The 27,228-nt window shown below is 40.9% G+C and overlaps 1 protein-coding gene across 1 annotated transcript in view; it reads left to right on the top strand.

The window, feature by feature from the left end:
* The window catches only part of pcloa (piccolo presynaptic cytomatrix protein a), a 48,747-nt gene that overhangs the window by 6,999 nt on the left and 14,520 nt on the right, over nt 1–27,228 (top strand). Inside the window, exons 4-11 of the mRNA XM_079869414.1 lie at nt 10,452–13,232; nt 13,408–17,653; nt 17,944–19,496; nt 20,171–22,223; nt 23,619–23,687; nt 24,735–24,823; nt 24,909–24,984; nt 26,553–26,678. Coding sequence (XP_079725540.1) covers nt 10,452–13,232; nt 13,408–17,653; nt 17,944–19,496; nt 20,171–22,223; nt 23,619–23,687; nt 24,735–24,823; nt 24,909–24,984; nt 26,553–26,678 — 10,993 coding nt within the window. The remainder of the gene's footprint in view (nt 1–10,451; nt 13,233–13,407; nt 17,654–17,943; nt 19,497–20,170; nt 22,224–23,618; nt 23,688–24,734; nt 24,824–24,908; nt 24,985–26,552; nt 26,679–27,228) is intronic.

The following is a 27,228-nucleotide window of genomic DNA, read 5'->3' as shown; positions in this document are numbered from 1 at the left end:
AACTGCTTGTGTGACTCAAAGCTAATAATTGTCTCCTAAGGGACACAAAGTTGTCTTCCTCGAGCTGCATACATGTATCAAATCTCACAATGCTTTTTTTGTCTTATTGAAGGCATTTCTACACTTAAATTATTTCTTTAAATGAACACAAACTATCTGACATACCAACTTTTTCAAATGGAAAGAAGCCACTAAATTGATCTGGTAACCAAATCAATTGTTGCATAATAAGGCTTATCAGGTATATTCTGGTACATTTTGTTGTTGTTATTCTATTCATTATTAATTTTATTATACTCGGTGCATAGTTTCTTTTGTGTGAAATAAAATGTTCTCCATACTGTGGTAAATAATTACAAAATTTTACTAAAATAAAACAACTATAATTGGTATTCTAAGTGTGTGAGCATATTTCAACAAATCATAACATTCCTCCAAGGAAATTCACATGTTCCTCTGTCCGTATGAATAGGTTATGCTAAACTGACATGCTCTGACCTGTGCACCACGGCATTTGATGGCTCTCACGTGTAAACCACCCTGTGTGTTTGATAGTGGATCTGCACACCAGGTTGCTCAAGCTCTCTGTAATCCCGTGAGACTATTTCAGGTTTTCCAAACAGATTAGCCAGAGCATGTGCGTCCGGTTCCACCTCACATGGTACAGCTAATGACTTCACTCATCATTATTCCGTCAAGAGTACCCTACAAAGATGGCTGACAACACTGATCCCAGTTTAGCCTGGACCAGAACTAAAAAGCAAAGACAGTCCTGTCATTTTTATCTGTAGACTGGCCTTATTATTGTAGACATTAATGCGTGTGACTACATGCCTTTGCTGTGTGTTGTTTATTCGCCAGATTGTCCTGATCAAAACGGCTCAAGGCTGTAGAAAATTGCTTTATCAGGATCAGTGCTGAAGTGCTTCCATTTGAGTAACATCCTCACTTGAAATTAGATTTAGTCTCTCTCTCTTCCGAGGTTTCAACACTACTTTTGCTACTGTGACAACGTTGGGGCGTGTGCATATGAGAGTTTATGTGCAAGTGTGTGTAGTAATCTGTTTTTGATAACAGGATTTAAAGGGCAACAATTGAGTTTTTTCTGAAGGCCACTAAAGGGCCATATTTTAAAATCTCTCAATATGTACAAGATTTTAATATGACAGACTTTTACCTTCAAAGATTATCTCTGTTTTTGTTCATTATTTCTCTTTCCTCTGTCTCTCCAATGGCAACACACCTTCTCCATCTGGCTTTTCACTTATTCATGTGACTGGAATTCCTTGTGGTGCTGCTCCTCTGCCTCATTCCACCCTCCTCTATAGATTTATATGACTTGCATTAGAATCTCCCGTAACTCCCATTTCATCTCTCTTCTTTCTTCATTCTCATTCTTGGCATTTCTTGCTGGTTGTTTTGAAGAAGGTTGGAAATGTTACCTTTTTAATTTTTGATTTGTCTGTTCTTTTCTTCAAAAAAGCGAATATTCTGGGTCATAATGATGCACAGTGGAAGTAAATGTGGTCAATCCATTGACATTAAAATACTGACTGTTGCAATATGCATCTTAACATAATTTAGTGAAAAAAAGCTTTTCTGTGTCCAGTTTTACAACTTTAAACACCTTAAACCCTAAAACAGTGATAAAATGATAAGAACAATTTGTACAAAAGACCCCCCCCCCCCCCCCTTTTTGTTTTAAAGAAAATGAGGGACATCTCAATTCATTTTTGTGGAAACCAACATTATACTACAAATGCTTTCAATTCAGCTTAACTTGTTTTGAATCTGAAATACTCTTTTAACTTAATAGTATTTAACCTGGGTGTACCCACTTTCTGTATATATACAGTATTATGTTGTCTAGAGTCTAGAATAAATATTAAATATCAATGTGTTTAGTCACCCAAACTCGTAATTGGCAGATCTGTGCTTAGTTGCACATGTCCTGTTAGCTAATTAGCTATATAAAATTGTCCTTTTATGGCTAATGACGTAGGTATTATTTGACAAATCAGGTGTGATGTTTTTTCCATGTAGCACAGTGTTGACAGTTTCACAACGGTCCAACAGAGAACTGGACCAGGGATTAGATTTCACACTCTGGGGTTTTTTTTTTGTTTGTTTTGTTTTTTTTTGGTTGGCCATCTGCCTTAGGCTTTGAGTCAGTTGCCAGCCACCTGATGTATCGTCCCTTCTCACAGTGAGCCCCCACCTCAAAGATAACCCATTCATTCCATGCATACAGTCACAAACAGCCCTGTGTAACATTAAAATCAAGTGCATGTTGTTTGTTTGTCTGAGATTGTGTAAGATCTTGTCTCTGGTTTTGCCATGCCTCTATCCTCCAGGGCTCCCACGCGCTTACACTTACTGTGACCCATCCACCTCCCTCTCCACCAGCCTAAAAGATTTAGCTGACTCCCCTTCCACAGTATTTCCACCCTGGGGTCAGATACAGCACTGCCTGGCCTACCTCAGAGCAGAACTCCAGTTTTACATAATCCACCACCTCCCTGAATCTGAGCATCCAACAGCCAGAACTGCTGTATGTTATTGTGCTGTCTCTCTATAGCTGTAGAGCAGGCGTGATCGCATTCTGCATTTGACCTGATTTGAATCAGGCTTGATAAAAAGGATGCATTTAAGTTTCAGCAGAGAATAATATTGCCACTACACATCTTAAAATCTTAAAATGTGCATTTTTTTTGTTCACATTTGACCGGATTGCTTTCGTAGTGTAAACGCTCACCTACTCTCCGCCTGCTGAACTAACGCACAAACATTATGGGAAGCGCGCTAGCCAGACGGAATTTTAACTTTGTTGGCTGAAGACGCAAATTTGGTTTGAAGACGAAAAACATCAAGCACAGTGTTCTTTCACCATACCTGATTTCTAACACACACTCACAGTGTTCGGCGTGGTCTTGCGTCTATCAGAGCAGAAACGAAGGCTGATGCTCTCCATGTGTTTTTCTGTTGTCTCTGGGTGCCTTCATATGTAAATTGCACAAGCTTATTTTGTCCATTAGATCAAAATATCTAAAAGTAAAACATACATTTACCCACCCATAGACCCTCCTCTCGAAGAAATCAGGACAGAAGTGATTGAAAGTGAACAAAATTAAAACACCAGGTGTAAACGGGTATGTGTCTGCCTCGTCTACTTGTGATCCGATCGACCAAAATGCATCTTAAAGGGTTAGTTAACCCAAAAATGAAAATTCTGTCAGTAATTACTCACCCTCATGTTGTTCCATGTTGTTTGATGATGTAAGCTCGCGCTAAATCGGCCCAAAGTCCGATGCCCGATCAGAGCGGAAGGTCTTAAAGTGTTACTGTCCTTTTCTCGAGGCAAAGTATTTTTTGATTAAATGCAATACATTAATATGTATTTACTCGTTATTTCATCTGACTCCATAAATGAAAGGTTTTAATAATATCTGTGCCTCACTAAAAGTGAGTGAATGTTTGACTATTCCTTTTAACCATTAAATGAATAATGTCAAAATCAGTTAGAATAATCACATGTAACAATTTAATATTTCAGATATCAGAGATCAATTCCACAATCAATTCAAATATCTAGAACATGGTTATACATTGGTTACACCAAATAATCTTACCCAGCTTGTTTCTGAGATAGAGAGAGAGAAAGAGAGAGAGAGAGAGAGAGAGAAAGAGAGATAGAGAGAGAGAGACCACCTATTCAATCCACGTCCAGCCAAAAAGAACCTTCCTTTATCCTGTTTGACCAGGTGACATGGGGGATGGGGGAGACCACCCTCAAATGACTTCTATCCAACAGAAGGGGGGTTGCCTTATCTGGCCTTATCTCTGAAACAGTTTTCTCTAAACTTCTATAAACCTTATTTCCTTTTATTTAATCTATCTGGATATGAGATATCTGTACCACTCACTTTGAGACATTTCAAATGACACCAAAAACATAACAGTCAATGATAAACATTCACATTCAGCCATGTTCTTGTGTGAGTTCTTAGTTGTTTCTGAGAGGAAGTGAGGTTGTAAGGGGGAGGTCGAATGTTAATTAGCCAGCAGGGCCCTTTTGTCTCAGACCAGGCCTCAACCAGTATTTTCAGTCTTACAATGTGAAAGGTAAGCCATTCATTTTGCAGCATTGGTAAGGCACTTTTACGTTTTCTCGTTGGTTTCTCACGATTCGGACATCCAGGAAATGCACACTTTAGAACCATTTTAAACACTACATCGAGACCCATCTGCGTCATCTTCTCAGTTCTCGCGCATGCGTCGTGGCGGTCTCGTGAACTCACGTCAGAGGCCCACATAGAAGAAAATGAATAGTTGAACAAAGTCGTTATTTTTGTGTTTTTGCGGACAAAAAGTATTCTCGTCGCTTGATAAACTTAAGGCTAAGCCACTATAGTCACTTGGACTATTTTAACGATGTTAACATCTTGCCTTGAAAGACTTCATATCAAGCTTTCCTCTGTCTGCTTGTTCTGTTCCCATAGCTACAGCGCCTTCTCCCTATCTGTCTATTTGATCACTTTATATAATGTGTACAGACGTGTGTGTCTGTGTGCCTTCCATCACCATGGAGATCTGTCTGCTTGTCTGTTTGATTATGATGTTTGCTTTGTTTATCTTTAGCTATCTTCTGATTTCTAGCATGCATTTCTAGCAGAAACTCTGGGTCTTTTAATCTACAGGACGATTTGTCCTCATGAATGTCCGAGTAATGGCCTGTCACTGAGGGACCAAATATTTGTTCTCTTCATTTTTATCTGGTGTTTCAGATATTAATTATTTATTCTTGGTTTAATCATACTGTGCGACTTAAATTGCATGTTTTCTCAGTCCTATCTATCTGTCCGTTATTCCACTTGTCTGTCTGTCTCACAGACAAAGCTTTGCCTCTCAATACATTAAGGCAAAAATAGCCAGAGTGGCAAAAGAGTGGTAGAGGCAGAACCAAGAATGACTACAGAGCATTATGGGAGATGGTCCTCTTTATGGCAGCAAGTTTTTATTGCTGTGTATGTGACTGTGTGTGTTTTCCTTTGAGCTTGAAAGGCTCGTTTTAGGCCAGATGCATTCCTGCAGTGTCCACCACGTGCCATCCTCTCCCTGATGGTTTGAAAGCAGTCGTATTTTTAGATGTGAAGGTGTTTTGTGTGTGCTTGCATGGCGGAGAGACAGCCACTAGGCACTCTGTCCATTAAACCAAGCTCTTGGTGTACAAAGACAGCAATCTCGCCATTGAGAAATACATTTATGTTTCATCTGTCATGCTGTGTAGTCTCAACCTCAGACGTCACGCCCACGGACCGTTGGCTGAACATCTGATGCATAAGTCACTCAAAATTGGAAGCACTTCAGGAGTTTCGAAGTCATCGTCTGATTTGTTGAATTCTATTGAATTTCAGAGAGACGCATGTAGCATTCTATAACGATTTGCCTGGAAACAAAGCCGTTGGGATGCCAAACCCCCTCATGGAGGAAGAAAGCCGTCATGTTCACAACTGTGACAATGAGCTCTTATCAGGATCAACTAAATGATGGATTTTCAAAAGTATGTGAAGTTCGCAGCATAGACTTGTTTTTTTAAATATGTCCAAGAGTTTTACCAAAGTCCCTTTCAAGAAAAGTCTGTTCACTCTGCGGGCATATTTTCAACACCTCTAGGCAGCTTTTTCGGACATCCAAGACCATGTCCTGCTATCTATTTTAATGGGGGAATCCTGAAATCTCAAAAACTGCTTGCCGAACTCGCAATTAAATAACATATTTCAAATTAGCAACAAAAACTGACTTGAACTGTCAAATGTTGTTTCTAATGCTCTAATAGCGTTAAAAAAGCTTAGTTTTCAGGCTAGACCAGCCAATGCGCATGTGCAGTCCTAAGCACGAGTTTCAGGTTTCTTCTAACGGCAGCTACAGTGATGCAATGACTTTACCAATCAGCAATTGGCTCTTTTACTTAGAAGGTGGGACGTATTCCGCCAGATTGCGCATTGCAGTTTATCCCATTCATAAGTAATAGGAGTGAACCGTCTTTCTATATAAATAGTCTTTGGTTTTACACCCAGGTCTGTTATTGAAAGGAGATCGACATTATATTTTCACGCCTCTAAACATGATGCTGAACAAAACTGTGATTGGTTGCTTTTAAGTGTCAGTCAGTGTCCACTTTGATGGCCCCTTGGCCAATAAAAGCAGCGATGAAGTCCAGACCTGCCGCCGTCAGTCTGAAGGTCTTGCTATGCAAGACTATCTAGACTGTGTCTTTTATTTATTTTATTTTACTATGTGTTAAGGTGTTAGTCTCAATATACATCAGATGCTTAGTATAATCATTTCTGTTAGGACCACTATCGTCAAATACGATTGACAATTAGCATACAGTTTGGATTGGCGGTATGGTTCCGTTCTGGGATAGCCTGGGTTTTCCCATGCTGCCTTGCGCGCAGCGCGATTTTATTCACGCTGCTAGGCAGCCTGGACACCATGGACCAGATTTTCCCCTCAAAAAGGGAACCAATCACAGAACGGGGAGGGAGCAGCAAGACGATGACGACGTCTATGCGTCACACCGAAGCAGTTTGTTTATATCCATGTCCATATATAAACGGTAATAGTCAATAGTCACAAACGGCAATAGTCGCTGAACGCCATCGTGTACACATAAATCTCTGACCCATCGTCTTCTTCCTCATCGAATTTCTGTCGCTCTATATACGTCATCTGGTATAATTGAAACGATTGGCTATGAGCTACGTACAGGTGCATTTGATAGACATTCGTAGCGCCCAATAAACGGCTCTGGGCATTCGTAAACCACGCCTCAAATACGAGAAAATTAACGTGGTTCCCAGACCATGTCTCAATGAGACGAGGTCTGACGTTAGCCAGGCTAGTTCTGGGCGAGAACTCCCTGCGCATACATGCAGCCTAGCATGGATAAGAGCAGGGAAAGCAGCAATAACCCCCCTTAGGGTAAACAGAACAGAACCGACATGAATGTATGCAGATATCATTAATTCAAGATTTTAAAGTACAACATGATTCGAGAATTTATTCTGATTCAGGGGGAATCAGAATGCCATACTGACTGGATGAGAGGAGGAGCTGGGGATGGAGGAGGGTAATTAGCTCCTGAGAAACGCCATAATTGCTGATAATACTGAAGGAGCTTATATATGTATACAGTGATAGGCGTTATAGGCGTCAGCTGATGCGAGCTTGACTAACGTGACCTGCCAGAACTGACGCTACGCTTGATAACTGGCACAGTTTACCCATGCAGACAGCACCAAGAAATCAGTATGATGCCAACACAGAGTCTAACAGGAAGTATGAACCTCACACACAGACCTACTGTAGCTAATAAGGAGAGGAAGAGGGGTAGCGGATGTGAGAGGAGGAGAGAAAGAAAGAGAGTTGAGAGTGTGAGAGGAGGCGGTGAATGATATTAGACTTTGGAGGAGGAAGTGTGTGGAAAGGTTATTGAGAAAATATGACTTCATATCTGTTTGCTTTTTCTGTGTGTACAACAGAAGTACAAACAAATTGACTTGAATACTTAATTTGGTCACATTAAAAAATATATAAATTAAGAAAGGCTAATTCCGTTTATCCCAGTCTAGATATATTTACAGTACAACTGGAGTATCTATGTTTTGTGTGTACTGTGTACTGATAACTGATCATTTAGATAATTCTACATGGTAACCACTGATTTCACCAAAACGCTGTTATTGTCACGGCAGTAAAACTGTGGTAAATTTGTATTAGGGCCACTGGCATCAAAAAATAATTTAAATTGACAAAGATTTGGAAAGCATTTTATACTGATTATATGTTTATACTGAGGGTATTACTTTAATATTCTTTTACAGTTGTAAAAAATAACTGTAAAGAATAATTTTTGACAGAAACTATAATTGACATGCTACATTTTGTAAGGGAGTGTATTACATTAGCAAAATAAGCTTGTCGTACTCTTTGGGCTTTTAGTAAATTTAGCTCTGTTTCACACCTTTATTGACGGATTTCACACATACACAAATTCTGGCTTTGAGAGTGAGCACACCCACCTCTCCTGTGCTCACTGGATAAGGATTTTCAAGCACAGTTTTCTTGAATTAGTGAGGTTTCTTGTGCCATAGAAGGAATAGCCTAATTTGATGTGGGAAAACCTTTTTTGCAGCTTTTGTAATTAAGCAGTTAAAATCCCTGTTGAAGTGGCATCACATTACAAAAGAGAGATGGATTTCTTCGAAAGGATAGGATGGTTATTTTTTTCTTACTGTACTTTTTGAAATTTTCATTTTCATGAATACTGCTCTGTTGTAGTAGTTATTTTATCAAATTGGTCTGTGCTGTGATTGCATTTTTTTATTCAAACTTCATGGGATATAATTACACTTTAAAAAAAATATATAAAATTATGATGTGCAATTGCATTAACATGCATTTTTCTTCCATACCCATTTTTATCTGCTGTACATCCAGTGTGGTAAATATCCCTTTCAAATAATCTGTAATAAATCTGAGACACAATCCCTTATCAGCAGCCTGAGGTGCTCTAAAGCTCTGAAATATATTATATAGATCCTCATAAAAACTTCATTTAGCTGTGTCTGATATCCCTGTCTACAAACTCAGCAAATATGAAAGAATGAGTGGTGAGGAGACAAGCAGTGTTTTCAGCCCAAGCCACAAATCATGTGACTGCCTGAGCTCTCATTATTTTGCATCAGTCACATTCTCTTCACCTCTAAGGCTGCTGGATTTAATGCCTCAGTTTGTGAGGCATGATGAGTATGCTAGCCAGATCATGCAGAGGTGTTTAGTGGCCAGAGATTAAACAAAATGACTAAAAATTGCCTCCATCTGATCTGTAATTTGTAATTTATTTGGCACATGGGCAGATTGCTTTGTTGCTGATAAATTACATGAAAAGGAGTTGAGTGCAACTTTTTTTTAATTTTCAAGTCCATGTTTTATTTTCAAGCTGCATTAGAAGCGAGAGCAGACATCTGTTTTTGCTCATAATTTTTATGACTGGCAATGATGCGATTCAGGGCATATTAATCAACCCTTCAACATCAGAAGTAAAAAAACAGAAAACAAATTAACTTAACATTCCATCTCCTTGCTCTTTAATTGTTGGGCATGTTTCCTTAGATAGGATAAGAATAATATTTCCTTCTCTTCTGATGTACCTTACCACATAATGCTGAAATACAAGTTACAATCACATCTATCTTTCATCTTATATGGTTTCATTAGGATTGTGTTTTTGCCCTTGAACTGTCTTTGTACACGACAACATACAGTATTGCCTTATTGTGTGTGGAATGAAATATCCTTTTCTCAGAGTGTCTTTGCCCTCGCATGGCACAGGGATCCCAGACCTCCTCTAGAATTAGACTAAACCCTGCAGCTAAGCCACTGAAGCACCACAACGTAGCTAAGCATGCCTCAGCACTGAAGCCTAACATACATCGCTCTGGATTTACGTCAGCCAGTGGGGCATGATTCCTCATGAGAGGACTGCCTGCATGTGGCATCTACATCCCCCACGAACATGTAATATTCATCTCTGACGTTATCATTTGTGGTGCATCCAGTGTTAAGGAGTGCTCTTCTTGACGTCACAAGGTTCAGTGTTTTTCTTTAGAAAATATATCTTTGAAATCTTTCTAAATAAATTCCCGTGGGTTGCAATATTTTGGGGAAACAGCCATTATAAACAGTTGTTTAGTTTTAATTGAGCTGTGTTCAAAACACAGTCATGGCTTAAGTGGGGGATGGAATTTTTTCCCATGTGGTCTCTCAAAGTAAATTAAGGTGAAAGGATGGTAGTTTCCACAAACAACTATAGACCGCATTTCCTTTATTGCATTTTCAAATGTGTTTTGTAGAAGATTTAATTAGCTTCAAATAGACACATTTACTGTAAATCTTTTCCACCAGAAACTGCATCAACTTTGTCAATCCTAAATTAGAGAATTACCATATATCCCCACAGCACTGCCTAAACCTGCTTAATCTTTTAGCTTGTTTTACTCCACAATATCAATGGGTATTTGCCTAAACAGAAAGACAAATACACCCACCTCCACACATACAAAATGTATATGTGTTCACCTCACACATTCATTGGCATCTTTAAACTGTAGTTGAGGTGCAGTTTTTTGCTGAACAAGTTTTTTCTGACATTGAGCTGATAAAGCTTCATCCCATTACTATTAATAATAAATGAACAATCTCTTAAGTTACATAAATTTAAAAAGCACTCCAGAAATAGAATGAGTTATCCTTCTGCTGTAGCATTAGAGGTTTATTAGTTAACTGTGTTGTTCAACATGGAAAAATCACTGAATCAGAGGATGGAAATAGCAGTTCATCTTCAATACTTCATCTCAAATATGCTGTTATTCCTTCTTTTTTTACAGAAAGAATGGCTCTGCCTAAACTGCCAGACACAAAGGGCTCTCTCTGGGCAACTTGGGGATATGCCACCTCCACCTTCTCCATCCAAGCTACCAGCCAAACATGAACCCACCCCTCCCTCCTCCCCAGCCCGTGCCGTATCCTCCACGCCTTCCTCTCCTGCCCCCACTGCCACCCCTGCCAAAGGGCTAACACGGATGCCCAGCATTACTCAGGCCCTGGATGACAAGTCTGAGCCAGTCTCAGCCAAAGTTGATGCTAAAGATGTCAAAAATACAGAGACAAAACAAGGGGTTACAGCAGAGCCAATACCGAAGAGTACACAGGTAGTACCAGAAGAGAGCAAAAAACAAGCTCCTGGCACCCTGACTGAAAATGCAGAGGGCATAACGACTCCACCTGAGCAAATAGTTAGGGAAGATGCCACTCCCTTACATTATGTTTCAGAAGAGACTGCAGATGTTAAAGGGGCAAATGTAGAACAGGCTGAAACTGTACAACAAATTGAGGCCCCTGCAGAGGTACAGAAAGCAGAGAAAAGTGAGCCAGAGCAGTGCCAGGTCCAAGAGCCAGAATATGCTAGCAGAGTTGAAACGGAGCCTGAAAACAGTCAGGAAGTCCCTATATTTAATAATGTTACTCAGACCCTTCTGGTTAGTGACATGGAAGCTATTCCAGAGAAAGAAATAGAGACACAATCCACTGAGACATCAGAGACAGCCCCACAGACTGAAATGACAGAGCCCAATGCATGCTCTCCTATAAGCAAGGAACCACACAGTCAGACTCGAGAGAAACAATCTGAAGAGCTCATACTACCCTCAAATGTAGATGCTGTAGATAACAAGTCTGTTAAGGAAAGCTCTATCGAAACAGCAACTACTGATCCTGATCAGAGTAGCATAGGGAATGTGCCAGAGAGGAAACCTGAGGCCTCTGTACAAATTGAGGCACCAAGGATTGAGTGCAGTGATGATCACCTATCCCATAATTTTACCAATCAAGAAGAATCTACAGAGCTGAAAAATAAAGCAGTACAACTTAAAAATATGGAAAATGTGTTCATAGAGGAGGCCAATTTAGCAAACAAATTAACAGCCGAGCAGTTTAAAGACCATACAGAGTTAACCCCCCAAAACAATTTAAATGTATGTGACACAGAAGAGCTTATTGTACAAATGCAAGAGATGAAAGACCCATTCAAGAAGTCAGAAGTCACTAGCAAAGATTCTAGTCTTATGGAAAATGATATTTCTGTAAATAAAAATGATGAAATCTCTGAAAAAAGTCTAATAGAAGATAAGATAGAGGTAGAGGACACATCACAGATACAGTTAGATATGCCCTCACCATCTCCAGTTACTGAGATCAACTTCACAGAAAAACTATTGGCAAAGGATCAGTGCAATAAAGAGCTATTTGTAGAAAAAGAGGATACGCTACTGGAAAAGGAACAGATGAGCACAGATAAAACAAAGCTGGAAAAACGTATGCCAGATCAAGCAGGTGGAGATTTAGAGATGCCCAAGAATGCAGAACAGAAAGTCACTATCAAGACTGTTTGTGACAACATTTCTGAATTTGATCCTGAAAGCACTTTCTCTGAACAAGGTATTAGTCCAGATACAAACAGAGAAGAGAAAAAGATGGGGGATACATGCTCTCCAGCCTCTCAAGAGGCTGATCCCAAACCAGACAAAAAAACATCAGAAAGAGATAAAGTCTATGAGTCATATGCTGTTATTACAGAGAATAAGAAAGAATGTATAGTCATTAGAGATGAACTGTCCTCTGTTAATAATAATAATAAAAATGTTTCAGAGATGGTAGAACAATTATTGCCTGAACAGAAGGAAATTAAGCAGATTCCATACACTCTAGAACAGGCTTTAGAACAGTCTTCCATATCAAGTGGTCTTACTGACCAAAAAAAAGAAGTCCCCTCATCCCCCGTGGTTAGTAAGAGTGAAGATGCACAAGCAGTAATTGAGATTAAGCCTGAAGAGATGCAGTCTACACAACAAACCCAAATTCCTTCTGTAACTGAGGTGGTAGAAAGAGTATTGCCAGAACAGAAGGATAATGGGCAAATTCCAGACCCTATGACTGAAAAGGCTCTAGAACAGTCTGCCATACCAAAGGGTCTTACTGACCAGCAAATAGTCATCTCATCCCCTGTGTTTAGTAAGAAGGAAGACATAAAAGCAGTAATTGAAATTAAGTCTGAAGAGATGCAGTCTACACAACAAACCCAAACTCCTTCTGTAACTGAGGTGGTAGAAAGAGTATTGCCAGAACAGCAGGATAATGGGCAAATTCCAGACTCTATGACTGAAAAGGCTTTAGAACAATCTGCCATACCAAAGGGTCTTACTGACCAGCAAATAGTCATCTCATCCCCTGTGTTTAGTAAGAAGGAAGACATAAAAGCAGTAATTGAAATTAAGTCTGAAGAGATGCAGTCTACACAACAAGCCCAAACCCCTGCTGTAACATTTACCATATCTATAGAGAAAGATAAATTACCCAGTGAGGAGCTGATGGAAAAAGCACTGGTTGTAACTGACCAGGATATTACCAAAAAAACTAAACTTGAATTTACAGCTGAATGTGTGCCCCATAGTCTAGAACATGATGTAGAACTAGCCTCCCCATCCTCTACATTTAGCCAACAGGAAAGAAACAAATCAGAGGAGGGGAAGTTGACTTCTGAAGCACAAGAGAAACAGGATGATGTGCTACAGCCATTAATAAAGCCTAGTAAAATTGATGAATCTGGAGAGGTAACTGTACATGTAGCTGTAGAGGTATTTCTTGTACATATTGTAGGATCAGTGTCTAGATAGTACCCCAAAGTTTATTTTAATGTAGTTATTTTTCATTTCTCCTTTTTAATAAAATTTGTTTTTATTATGCCTTGAAAACAGCTCAAATTCTAATTAATTTTCTGTTTTGTAGAAAAAAGAAGAGGCTGCTGTCTCAATAAAAGACTATGAGCTACTGAAGGAGCCTAGCGAGAAAGATAGAGAAAGCAGCCCCACGAGTCCTTCAGACCTGGCCAAGTTGGAAAGTACTGTCCTTCAAATCCTAGAGGCTCAGACATCATCTAAAGAGGAATCACAAACTGAAACTCCAAAGGTCAAGCGTCGACTGGAGGTGTTGCCAATGTCTCCAGTATCACCCAGCTCGGAGGATGACCAACATGAAGAAACTAAAGAGCAAAGGAACGATGCTCTAAAAAAAGAGCGGAAAAAGCTTCTGGTTCCAACTGATATTCAGGGTGATTCTTTTGAGGAAAGTAGTGAGGGAGAACCTTCACCTAAACTACAAAGCAAAAATACTTTTGGAGATAAGGAAGTAGAAATGGAGAGTCCAATGGATGAAGAGGATTTTATCAGGAAGCAGATCATAGAGATGAGCGCAGATGAAGATGCATCTCCGTCTGATGAAGAAAACCTTGCCAGACGTAAAATCAAAGATCAAGAGAAGAAGCAAATGGAACAGAATGCACAAAAAGATGTAAAGGACAAAAGTGAATCAGGCAAGGCCAGACGTCTTCTCAAAAAGAGCAGTATCAGTCCAGAAGATGAGCCTGAACAAAAGAGTATTATCTCTGTAACTAAAATTGAGGAACTAGCTAAAGGAGAACAACCTTCAGTAGACAGTGGAGCTGGCATACGGCATTTCAAAACAATTGAGCTTAACAGTACAGCAACTGTACGTCAGACATCAGATGACGGTGAGCTAGAGAGCCTAACAGACTCTCCTGATGACAGGTCAAGAGGTGAAGGCTCTTCCAGTTTACATGCATCCAGTTTTACCCCAGGAACATCTCCAACATCTTTGTCTTCTCTTGATGAAGACAGTGACAGCAGCAGCCCAAGTCATGTTCGGTCTAGTGGTGAGGGCAAGCAGCAGAGAAAAGCAAAGCACCGGCAGCCAGGTCAGACGCTTCCTACCATTGAGGATTCATCAGAGGAAGAGGAGCTGCGAGAAGAGGAGGAGCTTCTGAGAGAACAGGAGAAGCAAAAGGGCACAGGAAAAAAATCAAAGAAAGACAAAGAAGAGATACGTGCACAGAGAAGAAGAGAAAGGCCCAAAACTCCACCAAGCAACCTCTCCCCTATTGAGGATGCTTCTCCCACAGAAGAGCTACGACAGGAAGCAGAGATGGAGGAAATCCGCAGGTCTTCCTGCTCAGACCTCTCCCCAAGCATGGAGTCAGAACCAGAGAGCTTTGAGATACTCCCAGAGAAGATTGTTGCTGTCCAAAAAGTGTATCAGTTACCAACTTCAGTTTCGCTGTATTCTCCAACAGATGAGCAACATGTTGATAATCAGTTCAAAGAAAGGGGAAAGCATTCATTAAAAAGTGCAGATGAGGTATATGAAGAGATAATGCTCAAAGCCAAATCTCCAACTAACGAGGGAAACAAACCCCCACCTGGTAAAGAATCTCTTTATGGAGGCATGCTGATAGAAGATTATGCATATGAGTCTCTTGTAGATGATGCATCCTGTGAGCAAGAACCAGACAAGCTTTTTGTGTCAGAGAAACCAAAAAAAAAACTGAGATCACCTGATGAGGTTTATGAGGACATGATGCAAAGAAAGAAAGAGATAATGCTTAAAGAACAGGAGCAAACACACAATAAGCCAGAAGAAGATATTTCTAAACCAGAAACTGTGTTACCCGATACTGACTCAAGCAAAGACACTATGTCATCAAGCAACACAGGCCAGTCTAGGAAGGATGGAAAACCATTATTAGATGCAGAGGCAGCCTATGAAGAACTTCTGAAGAAGCAAAGAGCAGTGCTGACTCCAGGAACCAGTCCAACTCAAGCAGGTCCTGATCTGACTGGCATGGCACAAGGGTCAACAGTAGCCCAAGTTGAGAAAACTGAGACGGCACCCCTACGAAGAATACTGCCTATACCTGATCTAAAAGTGACACAGTGTTCATCAGGTGAAGAGGAATCTGGTGAAGAGAGCATTTCTGATCAAACACAGGACTCTGAGAAAGTTACAGTTTCAGCTACAAAGACTGAACCACAACCACTTGTGGATGAGGCTTTCCAGAAAACATCAGTCTCAGAGACAGTTGTAGATGATTTGTCACTACAAAGAGAAGTAGAATTGCCTGCCATATCAAGTGACTCACTGGATGCCACAGAGAAAGATGTAGAAATTGAGCAAACAGGTGTTGTTGACTTGTCCAAGTCATCAGTCCCTACTCAAATTGACTCTGTTACAGCACCAGTTCCTAGTGTAATTTCAAGACAGTCAGCCCCAGTAATTGTAAGTGTATCACCCTTGTCCACTGTACCGCAATATACAGTATCTACTATACCTGGTGTCGTATCAACTGCTCCACCAGTTCCTCCCAAACCCATAGTACTGCGCAGGGCTGCGTCTCTGGAAAAAGCAGACATCCCAGTTCCTCCACCCCTCCCTCCTCCAACACTGCCCAAACCCTCTGTGTATCCCAAAAAAACTCCACCTCAGGTCCCCCCAAGAACTACTCCAGTTGGCATGCCAACCACAGGGGACAGTGTACCAGTTAGACAACCGCTTGCTCCAGCCTACAAGCCCCATGTTCCTCCTCCTGTACCACCAAAGCCATCCTCCATCCCTGCAGGCCTAACCTTTAGTCACAAACCAGGAGAGACTATTAAACCTCCCATAGCTCCTAAACCCATAGCTGGTGTTCAGCCACCTTTTACAGGCCACACCCCTTCAAGACCTACCATACTGAGTACAAGCAGTGCAGACAGTGTCCTTAATCTGAGTCCTTCTGCAGAGAGTAGAATGGGAACCACATCTCCCCTCAAGTCCCCTACATCACCCAGGTTTGGAAAGGTTTTACGTGACACTTATGTTGTTATTACTTTGCCATCTCAGCCCGGTTCACCTACAGAAAGTATCACAACTCAAGCCTCAATAAGTCCTAGCCAAGAATCCCCTCAGAAACTGCCTCCTACACCACCTCAACCACCTCCACAGTCACAAACAACAAAAGTACCTTTGGCATTCACACGAATTACTGAATCTATTGAAAGTCAAGAAATATGTGGTCCAGAGAAGGTAGTTTCTAGCATGAGTCACGTATATGAGGCTATTTCAGCCTCAACGCAGCCTCAATCAATTACTCCAAATGTTGGTGTTCAGGTAGTTACCACTGAAGTCCAAAGAACCACAGTGTCTGTTGTGCATGAAAGAACACCCCCTCCACATCCCAATCTAAGAGCCACTGGCATCTCTGTTGTTCAAGAAAACACAAAACCCGAACCAGTTCAAGCACAGAATGGCCATGCCTACCATCCTGGTGAGATTGTGGATCTCCGAACCCCAAAGATAGATGTAGAGACATCCATGAAAGGTGTGGATCTGTCTTCCTCTGAGTCAAGACGACAGTCCCTTGTTATTGATGGTGGTGGACGTCAGCAAAGTGCTGTGCAGCCATCTGTAGTAAACCTAAGCACTGATGCTTCCTTAGTCTCAGTGGTTACTGACAACATCACCATCCTCACATGCACAGCCACTGTAGCTTATGGTAGTGATGCATCTCTGTCTACATCAATGCCTCTCCAACTTACAACAGCGAAATCCTTTGAGCCTGTGACTCAAATTATTTACAAGCCTGTGGATTATCAACCAGAAAAACCCATAAATCTCTCTACCACAATGGGTAAAACTCACTCTGTTCCTGTAACAATAGCTCCTACGATTGCAAACAATAGCATTGGTGCAACTTTACCTCCTCGCCTAGAAACAGGCTTATCAGGTGCAGTTGATCTCACCACAGTAAAACCTGCACAGACCATGGTTGCAATGAATGGATCCTCTACAGAGGTGGTCACTGCTGTAATTACAGAGGAAGATGGAAAACCAGTTGATCTTACTGCTGGAAGAAGAGCAGTCTGCTGTGATGTAGTCTATAAGCTTCCTTTTGCAAGTAGCTGTACAACTCAGCAGCCTTCAGCTCCTTTACCAGAGGATCGTTTTGGCTACAGAGATGACCATTATCAATACGATCGTACTCCTTATGGTATGAGAGGTCTTGGTGGCATTAAACCCTCTATGTCTGACACAAACTTGGCAGAGGCTGGTCTCTTCCTATATAAAAGTAAGCATAGCTTTGATTACAAGGAGGCCATTGAAGGTGCTGTAGACCTGACATCTGGAAAAATGTTAGTGACAGGTCAGTACGACATTGAAGATCTTTCTTCTCAATTTCATTTTGAGTTACCTCTACTTATTCCCAGCTGATGTTTTTGTATCCCTGTTTTTTTCTCTATCTTGTTTTGGGAAGAGATTTTGCATGCTCTCTCTTTTTTGGGTTGGTGTGTCTGCATGTTGCTGCATGCTTTTCAATACCTTTTGCTGTTTTAATTTTTCATCCCTTGGATGGTGCATGGATGCCTTGATGCTGTTACCATTGCACTATTTTAATGTGCTGAGCTTTAATCTAACAAAATGAACTTTTAACAGGTGAAGCTGTGGACTATTCAAGCAAATCAATGGGAGTGTGCACTGGAATGACAGTTCCACAGTACACACAAGCCAGGATTACTTCAGCAGTTGGAACCCACTATGGGATTTCTAGTGTCCTAAGATCTTCCAATGGCATTGTCTATTCTTCTGTAGCAGCACCAGTTCCTTCTACTTATGCCATAACCACCCAGCCTGGTTCTATCTTCAGTACATCCTACAATTCTCTATCAGGCATGCACACAAGTGATACTATGCCATCATTGTCAACTCTACAGAATCAACCTCTTACTAGATCACACAGCTTTCTTTCAACCATTGCTGTAACCACAGCAGAAGAACAAAGCAACTTACCCTTAAATCTGGAGACTGGTGTTTCAATGGCTGGCCTTTCCACAACTCTCTCAGATGTAGTTTCTACAGTCACCACAGTGGCAGCACTGGACACCTACACAAATGCTTCACTTGAGGCAATTGCAGCCTCTTTAGAAGCTCTGTCTTCACCTGTTGTTCCAGGAGATGGACAGTACCAGATGGAACGTGAGCTTCTTGAGCTAGAGAAGATGAAGCAGCAGCGCTTGGCTGAAGAACTTGAGTGGGAGAGGCATGAGATACAGCGGTTTCGTGAGCAGGAACAGCTTCTTGTGCAGAAGGAGCTGGAAGAACTCCAGGCCATGAAACAGCAAATACTATGTCAGCAAGAAGAGGAGAGACAGGCCCACCTGATGATGCAAAAGGAGACTTATGCTCAGCAACAGGAACAGTTAGAGCAGATCCAAAGACTCCAAGAACAGCTCAGACAACAGTTGGAGGAACAGAAGTTCAGGCAAATGTATCCAAGTGAAGTCCTGCCAGAGGCTCTTGTTGTGGTGGGAGAAAGAAAGATGGATAGTGGCTGTCAGACTGATGAAGAGGATAACACTGAAAAGGTCTACACTGCAGGAAGGAAGAAGAAAAGTACAAAGAAAAGTGTTGACAGCTGTGTACAGACAGATGATGAAGACCAGGATGATTGGGAAGTTCCTACTCGAGGCAGGCGCAGTAGACCACGTGGTGGTAAAAATGGCATAGGCGAAAGAGGAGCTGTTTCAGTTCAGGCCCTTACTGAAATCTCTGTACAAACAGACTCCTCTGGAACACTAAGGGGACACTCTGTCCAGGTAGATGCTAGAGTAGATTATCCTGACTCTGATAGAACTTCCTCTCCAAAGAGACGCCCCACTCCACTTGATATAAGCCAGTCCCCTCACCTCAAAGCAGATGCCTCCACTCTCCAGGTTGTGCCAGGTCCTCCCAAATCCCCAAAAGTTCTGTACTCTCCGATTTCCCCTTGTGTATCCCCTAGCAAATCCCTTGAGTATTTGTCCTATGAGAAATCCCTTGGAGACACAAGCCCACAGAGAATACGCTCTGCCACAGATCTATCCAAAGGTCCACCAACAAGTCCTAGGGCACCCAAGGTCATACAAAGGTCAATGTCTGACCCCAAACCCTTGAGCCCAACTGCAGAAGAGAGGGCAGCAGCAAATTTCCAGTTTTCTGAGGGTTATTCTGTGAGTATACATGATTTTATACATTTTTATATGATTCATCTCTGCTTCATCTCAACTCTGAAAAAATGCTGAAATTTCATTGAATATTTGCTTGCTTTTTTCAGTAATTGTTTCTCAATTTGTGGTTTCAAATTTTGAATTCCATGAAGTAGTTTGATAAATTGTATAAATTGATTTTGATTTATTGTTTTATTGCCCTATTGTCAGGCCTGATTGTCATGGCCTGATTGACATGCTAGCTGTCTTGTTTAATATTTTCAGTGTTTACTGAATGCCCTTTTAAAGGCATTGCAGCAGCACTGCAGATATAGTGTGTGTGTGTGTGTGTGTGTGTGTGTGTGTGTGTGTGTGTGTGTGTGTGTGTGTGTGTGTGTGTGTGTGTGTGTGTGTGTGTGTGTGTGTGTGTGTGTGTGTTTCCATCCTCAAGGCCTATCTGTCATGAGTGAACAATATTCCCCAGATACTTTTTTTTTTAATATTCTCCTTTATTCTCAGTCAAACTGTAAAACACAAGTGTTGTGTGTTTACTTGTTTTTATAGTGCTTCTATGAAACCATCTTTAAGGCATTTAATTCATTATATTTGTTCCTATGAACAATTCAGCTTAAAAATGAGTTAGTCTGAATAAAAAAACTGTTTTATCATTTAACACTATTTTTATTTGTCCTCCAAAGGCAAAGGGATCTCCAAGTGGAACTCCATCTGGCACCCAAAAGAAAGTTAAAAGAACCCTTCCTAACCCACCTTCTGAGGAAGAATCTGTCAATGCTGGACAAACAGCCTACACCTCTGGCTCAGCTCGTCGGCGTCTCTGCCGGAGCACAAACATGGCACGGGCAAAAATTCTGCAGGATATTGACCGTGAGCTTGACCTGGTTGAGAGAGAGTCCTCCAAACTGCGTAAAAAGCAAGCTGAACTGGATGAGGAAGAAAAGGAGATTGATGCCAAGCTGCGATACCTGGAGATGGGAATTAACCGACGAAAGGATGCATTGCTCAAAGAAAGGGAGAAGAGGGAAAGGGCCTATCTGCAGAGTGTTGCAGAGGACCGTGACTACATGTCTGACAGTGAGGTGAGTAACATTCGTGAGACGAGAAGTGGAGAGGAGGCCAGTGGACATGGGCTTGAGAGACCACGCACTGCACCACAGTCAGAACTTGATGAGTTTGTTCCTCCACAGACCAAGCACGACCAGTACGGAAAGTATTCCCAGTACCAGTACCCACAGTACCAGCAGTCCCTGTACCAGCCTCAGTCGCCATACCAATCCCAGTCCATCTACTCTTCTGTTCCTTCTCTGACTGCCTCACAACAACAGAGCTACCACCAAATGCTCTTGCTCCAGCAGAAAGCCAGACAACAAGCTGCTCTTCTCTCTGAATTAGATTCTACCAAGATTGCCACCAACTATGACACCTCATCTTACTTGGGAGGAAAATATGGCAACCACCTTGATATGCATAGCTTAGAAGAGCGTGCTGACAGCATGGCAGTCAGTCCAATGTCCAATGTATCTGCTGACTCCTTCTATGCGGACTTAGATCCACATCAAACACCAAGGAGCTACATGCTTTTAGAAGATGCAGCAGAACTTGCAAAGGGCACTGGTAGCCTTTCATCCACCAGCTATGGCATAGCTGAGAGGGAGCTGGCTAAAGCAGAGCGTCTTCTGAGACATGCTGCTGCAGATGTTGGTACAGACTACTTGGGAAGCTCCTCCAGACTTCATTCCTATGGTAAGGCCCAGGATGAAGAGGACCCAATGGAAGAGCCATTTGAACTGAAGCTTTTAAAACAGCAACTGAAGCAGGAATTCAGGAGAAGCACAGGGGGCACTGATAGCTTAGAGCAGCTTGCTGGACTCTCACATCACTACACCCCCAGCACTGGAGTGTCTAGTGGAGGCTACAGGGCCTACCCTAAAACTGAGAAGTACAGCATCAGTAGACTGACTTTAGAAAAACAGGCTGCCAAGCAACTGCCAACATCTATGCTCTACCAGAAACACAAAAACACCAGCAACATTGGCAAGTATTCCTCAATCCAGGATTGCAGGGGTCTAGAAACAGACTATAGTAGTTACTTGGGGTCCAGTAGTGCTTCTCCCAGGTCAAGCAGACTTCTACAGGATGAAATCACCTTTGGGCTTCGCAAGAATATTGCTGAACAGCAAAAATACCTGGGCTCCACACTTGGAGCTAATTTGGCAGGTTCACTTAATCTGGGCCAAAGCCTGAATCTGAGCCCAGGCATGAGGACCTCTTTGGGTGAAGACTCTGCTTACCCCAGTGGAAGCAGGTCACGGCCTTCTTCTAGACCCTCCTCTGTTTATGGCCTTGACCTGTCCATTAAAAGGGACATCTCAAGTTCTTCTCTGAGGCTCAAAGCAGAAGGTGACCCTTCCTCAGAGACCTCAGCTTTCCAGACTCCATCAGGGAGGACAAAACCTACAAGCCTGCCCATTGTACAAGGTGGGCGTGGACGCATCCCTATTGTGGCACAGAACTCAGAGGAAGAGAGCCCATTGAGTCCGGTGGGTCAGCCAATGGGTATGGCACGGGCATCTGCAGGTCCGCTCCCACCCATATCTGCCGACTCCCGTGATCAGTTTGGGTCATGTATGTCCCTCCAAGACCCTCAACAGCAACATCTCAGAGAAGATACTTCAAGAGGACGTGGCTATGTGCTAATGGATGATCTGCAGGGCACCATGTCTGATAGTGAAGGTAATTTGTTTGTCCACAGACTGTCTACTTGGAGTGACTCTTTATACACTGTTCCAACTTTTTATTTTTCTGTGTCTCATCCTGTAAGTGCCCGTTCCTGTCTATATGAAGGCATCAATTCTCTAAATATTTATGTTTTTCTGTCTTGTTCAAGCTTCATTGCCCTATGCTTAATCAATGAAAAAATCACAATGTCCCAGTTGTCTTTCTATAGTAACATTTCTATGGTTCAGTAACAGTTGAAGTAAACATTTTGCATGTGATTTCTTCGCAGACTGACTTTTTGTTTCTGTGTGAATACTTATAGTGCATGCTTTCAGTCTCTGCAAGTTCAGTTTATATGTACATGTGCTGTCTGAGTGGTATAAATGAGAAAAAAATGATCTATTATAAATCTCTCTTTTCAGTAGCAGAGGAATAGCCTTATGACCCTCAACATTTCTAGTTAAGCTGCTTGTTAACAATTTAGCTGCATATGTTTATGATTTAGTCATCTTTTTAGCCATCTTAAAGTGCCTTCTAGCAAAAGCTTCTTAGCATTATTCATAATTTAACTAAACAGAATATCTCTTCCTCTTGTTTGCTTTATAGATATGTCAAATTTCATTTAAAACTTCAACCATAATATACTATTGATGAGATATTTTTATTTTGCTCTGTATAATGTCAGGCATGAATTTTTTTGATTATTTTTTAAAAAGTTTTAATTTCCTTCCATAGTGAAAATGTTATAGCCTAAGCCTATATACAAAATGTCATAGCTCATACATCTATTTATCCATGGTAGATGATACTCTTCATGCATGTTGCTAGTATTTCCTGGAGTAATTATCATGCCAGTTTGTGTTTGCATGTTTGATGTTAATTTAATAAATAGCACAAGTGATTTGCATGTCTCTTCCTGTCTGGTTTTAAATAAACTTGTTAACTTTTCTGCATGTTGATCTGCTTTCTTTTGCTCTCCAGGAACTAATAAATGCCTTCAAATAGAAAGGGCTATGCTTTTTCTCAGCTTTGTGTTAATATTTGTCTTTTGATTTCTGTCTATAATGAAATTTAAAGTATTTTTAAGACTGATGAGATCAAAACATAGTAGTTGATATGCATTGCATGCCCCTTCCCCTCATTAACTGCTAAATGGATGAAATTACATGAACTTAAGTGCACTGTACGTTGCAAAAGAACATGAATATTATAATTTATACACAATATATGGTTTAACAAACACATAACCACAAAACTGAAGCTCATACCGAAAATACTCACCAATTTTATAGTGTTTTTTTTTTTTTTTCTTCGTTTATCTATGTAGTAACTAACCCCAAACATGTAACAGCATATGATGTGTTCATCATATGTGCCATCTGGAAGTAAATGCATTTGCCTTGGTTGCAGCACTAAGTGAATCCCTGGTGGGTTTGTGCAGAGACGATCCAGGAAACTCACATGAGAATGTCACAAACGGTAGAGTATAACCACCTTAGACTCCTGCACGTCTCCCGTCTCCCCCACACCCCTGCTACCATGACCACCTACCTGCCAATCACCCATGAGCTGTTAGGCAACCAAACTGACCACAAATTCATCTCCATAACAACATGTTGCAGGAAGTATGATGAATTTGCACAATAACGTAATGCTGTGTTAGTGAATACAGCTCTTGCATCCGTGATTAAATTGGAATTTCACACTCCTTTCTCTCCAAAAATAACAAATTTTCACAGTTAAAGCTGCTGCAATTTTGCCAGTTTGGTGAACAAAAAATCATTAATTTAATACTAGTAATAGTTTGCATATCAAAGTATTAACTTCCTGTTGAAACTGGTTGTGCTCATAAAGCAAAATGACCACAGATACTGTATACTGTACACAATAATAGAACCGTGTTAGTGAGTGTTTTATCATGTAACAGGATCTACATCTGTCATATCATTTACATCTGAATGTCAGGTCTGTAAACACCAGAATTGTCTTCTGTTAAATGTTGATTCCTCTTGAAAACCTGAGGTCAGTTATTTACTTGTCCATGACAAAATACATCTAATATAGCCTTCGAATGTTCCCAAAAAAATAAATGCTCCCTATATACCCGACCCCCCCCCCCCCCCCCCCCCCCCCCCATGATAGTATGGCAAAATATTTCCTAGTACCCATGTCTGTCTTTAACCCCTATTCATGAAAACTTAAGATGTTTAGGGGTAGGTACAGCAGCCAGCAGACTTGCTCTAAATCTTTTTACAGAATTATGGTGAATTATGTATAGAAAAAAACTGAAGAATTGTGTCCTCCGGGTTTGTTTTAGTTTTAGGTTTGCATGCAAAAATAACTGCTCTACTTTGTATAACCATTTCCTTTTCTGCCCCAGATGGCTCTATATTGTTAAAATTTGAGACCGCATACGTACCTTAGCTGTCTCTAGTACCTGATATCACCGGAGTGTCTTTTTTGGTTTGTTGTAACAGACTGGCAAGCAAGACTTTAACGTTATAATTTCCATCTGTTTATCTGAAGCGTACCACCTGCGACGGGAGGAAACTGACTGGTTTGATAAACCACGAGATGGACGCACAGAAAATGGACAAGGGGTGGATAGAAGACAGGTATCTTCTATCACAGTATTTTAGAAACATATCATTGCATGTGTTATGAAAATGAATTCTGATTGCTTATTTTATGTCCCTTTAGGGAAAGTCAGCACACTACCCATTTCCTCATACCAGAATAAAGCTACAGAGGGATCCCAAAGATCGTAGTGTATCAGGTAAGACGTGCAACCTCTCAAATACTTAATGCTTTGCTGCTTGGCTTCCTGACATACTCCAACAATGTAGACAGACGTTTAGGACAGCTGCCCCTGGTAAAAGAGGATCTGTTCACTTACCAGGCCATCATGGAGAGATGCCCGAGGCTTATGTCTATGCAAACATTAGTTTCTCCATGCTGAGATTGCATTGGCACAGTTTTATTTTATGCCTACTACTAAACAACACATTATCTCTCCTCTAATTTCCCTTTAGCGTCCTCTTGTGGTGCTCTATTTTGCCACATCATTGCACACAAAATGTCAACAGACAAAACCGCTGAGCAAAAGCACATCAGCGGTCTAGCCCATCCTCGTGCTTTGGCATTTCACATAGGTTTGGTTGATTCTCTTTGATCTCCTGTGTCACTGTTCCTTTAAGTATTAGAAAAGGGCAGACATTACGCAGCAATGTGGCAGATTGGCATCCCTCCAGTTTCGTCAGTCATCAAAGCTCAAAATGGCGTGTAATGCACAAATTGGATTATCTTCTTAATTAGAAACTGATGAACAAACAAGCGACTTAAAAAAGACAATGAATAAGGCTATAGTGAGTGTACTGTGGTGTGACTGGTGGATTTGCGTGTACATTGGTAGTTAGTCCGATGGAAGGGTCTGTGATTCTGAATACGGGATGTATGTCACAGAACAAACGCTGTCCTAGACAGATTGGAAATTTAAGGAAATGTAAATTTGGGAGTTGCAATACAAATTAATACAATCTTAAAGGGATAGTTCACTCAAAAAATATTTTTATTTTTTTATTTTTGGATAAACTATCCTTTTAAAAGCCAAAAGGTTATTAAAGAGGGTCTAGTTGTCACATTTTGCTCCAGTGAATATTTCTTAGGGTAGTTTTATTTTTGAATGCCAGTTTCTGTATAGACATCATAAGTCACATCATAACCATGATTTGAAGTGTGGGTTTTATTTTACTGAACTTTTTACCCAACATATATAGCAAAATGTGATGATATTGGTATTTTAGTTTGATTAGTTTCACAATAATTATTTTACACTCTTAAAATCGAAGGTTCTTTATTGGCATCTATGGTTCCTAGAATATCCTTTAACATCCATGGAACCTTTCCATTGCACAAAAGGTTTTTAGTGGAAAAATCATTCTTCAGAAGTTCTTCAAATTATTAAAATGTTCTTCACACTAAGAATTATTTTTTTTTTTTGTTAATCATTCTTAGGGGAACCCAAAATGTTTTTTTCTATGGCATTGCTGTGAAGCACCCTTTTGAAACCTTAATTTTTAATTAAGTGTAATATAAAAGAGTGATATCAAATGAGGAGAGGGTCTGGAAAACAATATGCAATATGCACACATTTTTTGAGTAACGTTACTGGGATATAGCCCATGTGACAGCTAGCCCCATTCCAAAGATTGGTACGTCAGAAACAAATGGAGATGTATTGATTTGAAATAAACTGTAATAAAATGAGCCAGTCTTCCAGGCTTGTTATCCTCTAGTGTTGGTGTTTGTGCCACCTTATGTTAATACAAAACTCTTTCCTCACAGGAAACGGACTGGGCATCCGTGTGGTTGGAGGAAAAGAGGTCCCGGGAAGCAATGGGGACATTGGTGCGTATGTTGCCAAAGTGTTACCAGGAGGAGCTGCAGAACAGACGGGGAAGATTGTGGAAGGTAGGCACGGTTACTGCTTTAAGTCCTGTCTCTGAGTGGGTTCACTGGTTTGGTTAAGCTGAAGAGGTGTATCAATGTTCACTGTCTCTTAGAGCAGGGAGAGACGCACATCTGTTGACGTTAAAGTGCACAAAGTGACGTGATAGGAGACAGGAAAAACAAATGATGCTAATCTGCACGGTTCTTCGCCTCCAAGCTCCGGGAATGACTCATTCTTGATGTGAGAGATAAAGATAGAAAAGAAGAAAATGAAGTTGAAGTTTCAGGTTCATCATGACTGTGTTTCCTCTGCGGTGTACACCGGCGGCGTAGGTGTTGTGCAGATCAAATGAGAGTTGAATGTTAAATTTAAATCAAAACTTTGACTGAGATGTCTCTGGATAGTTCAGCTGAAAAAAGTTTGAGGTTTTACTGCTTTAACACAGTTTCTTTTCTTTTTTTTCAGTGCAGTTATGTTAATGTGCACTTTACACAGTCAGAATTGACCTCATTGTGACAGATTTGCCCAATGATTGCTGAAGGCTAGAGTTTCTCGTTGACTTGGAAGAAT

This window comes from Squalius cephalus (assembly GCF_949319135.1).
Source record: "Squalius cephalus genome assembly, chromosome: 4".
Classification (NCBI taxonomy): domain Eukaryota; kingdom Metazoa; phylum Chordata; class Actinopteri; order Cypriniformes; family Leuciscidae; genus Squalius; species Squalius cephalus.
This window is presented reverse-complemented; position numbering and strand designations above follow the sequence as displayed.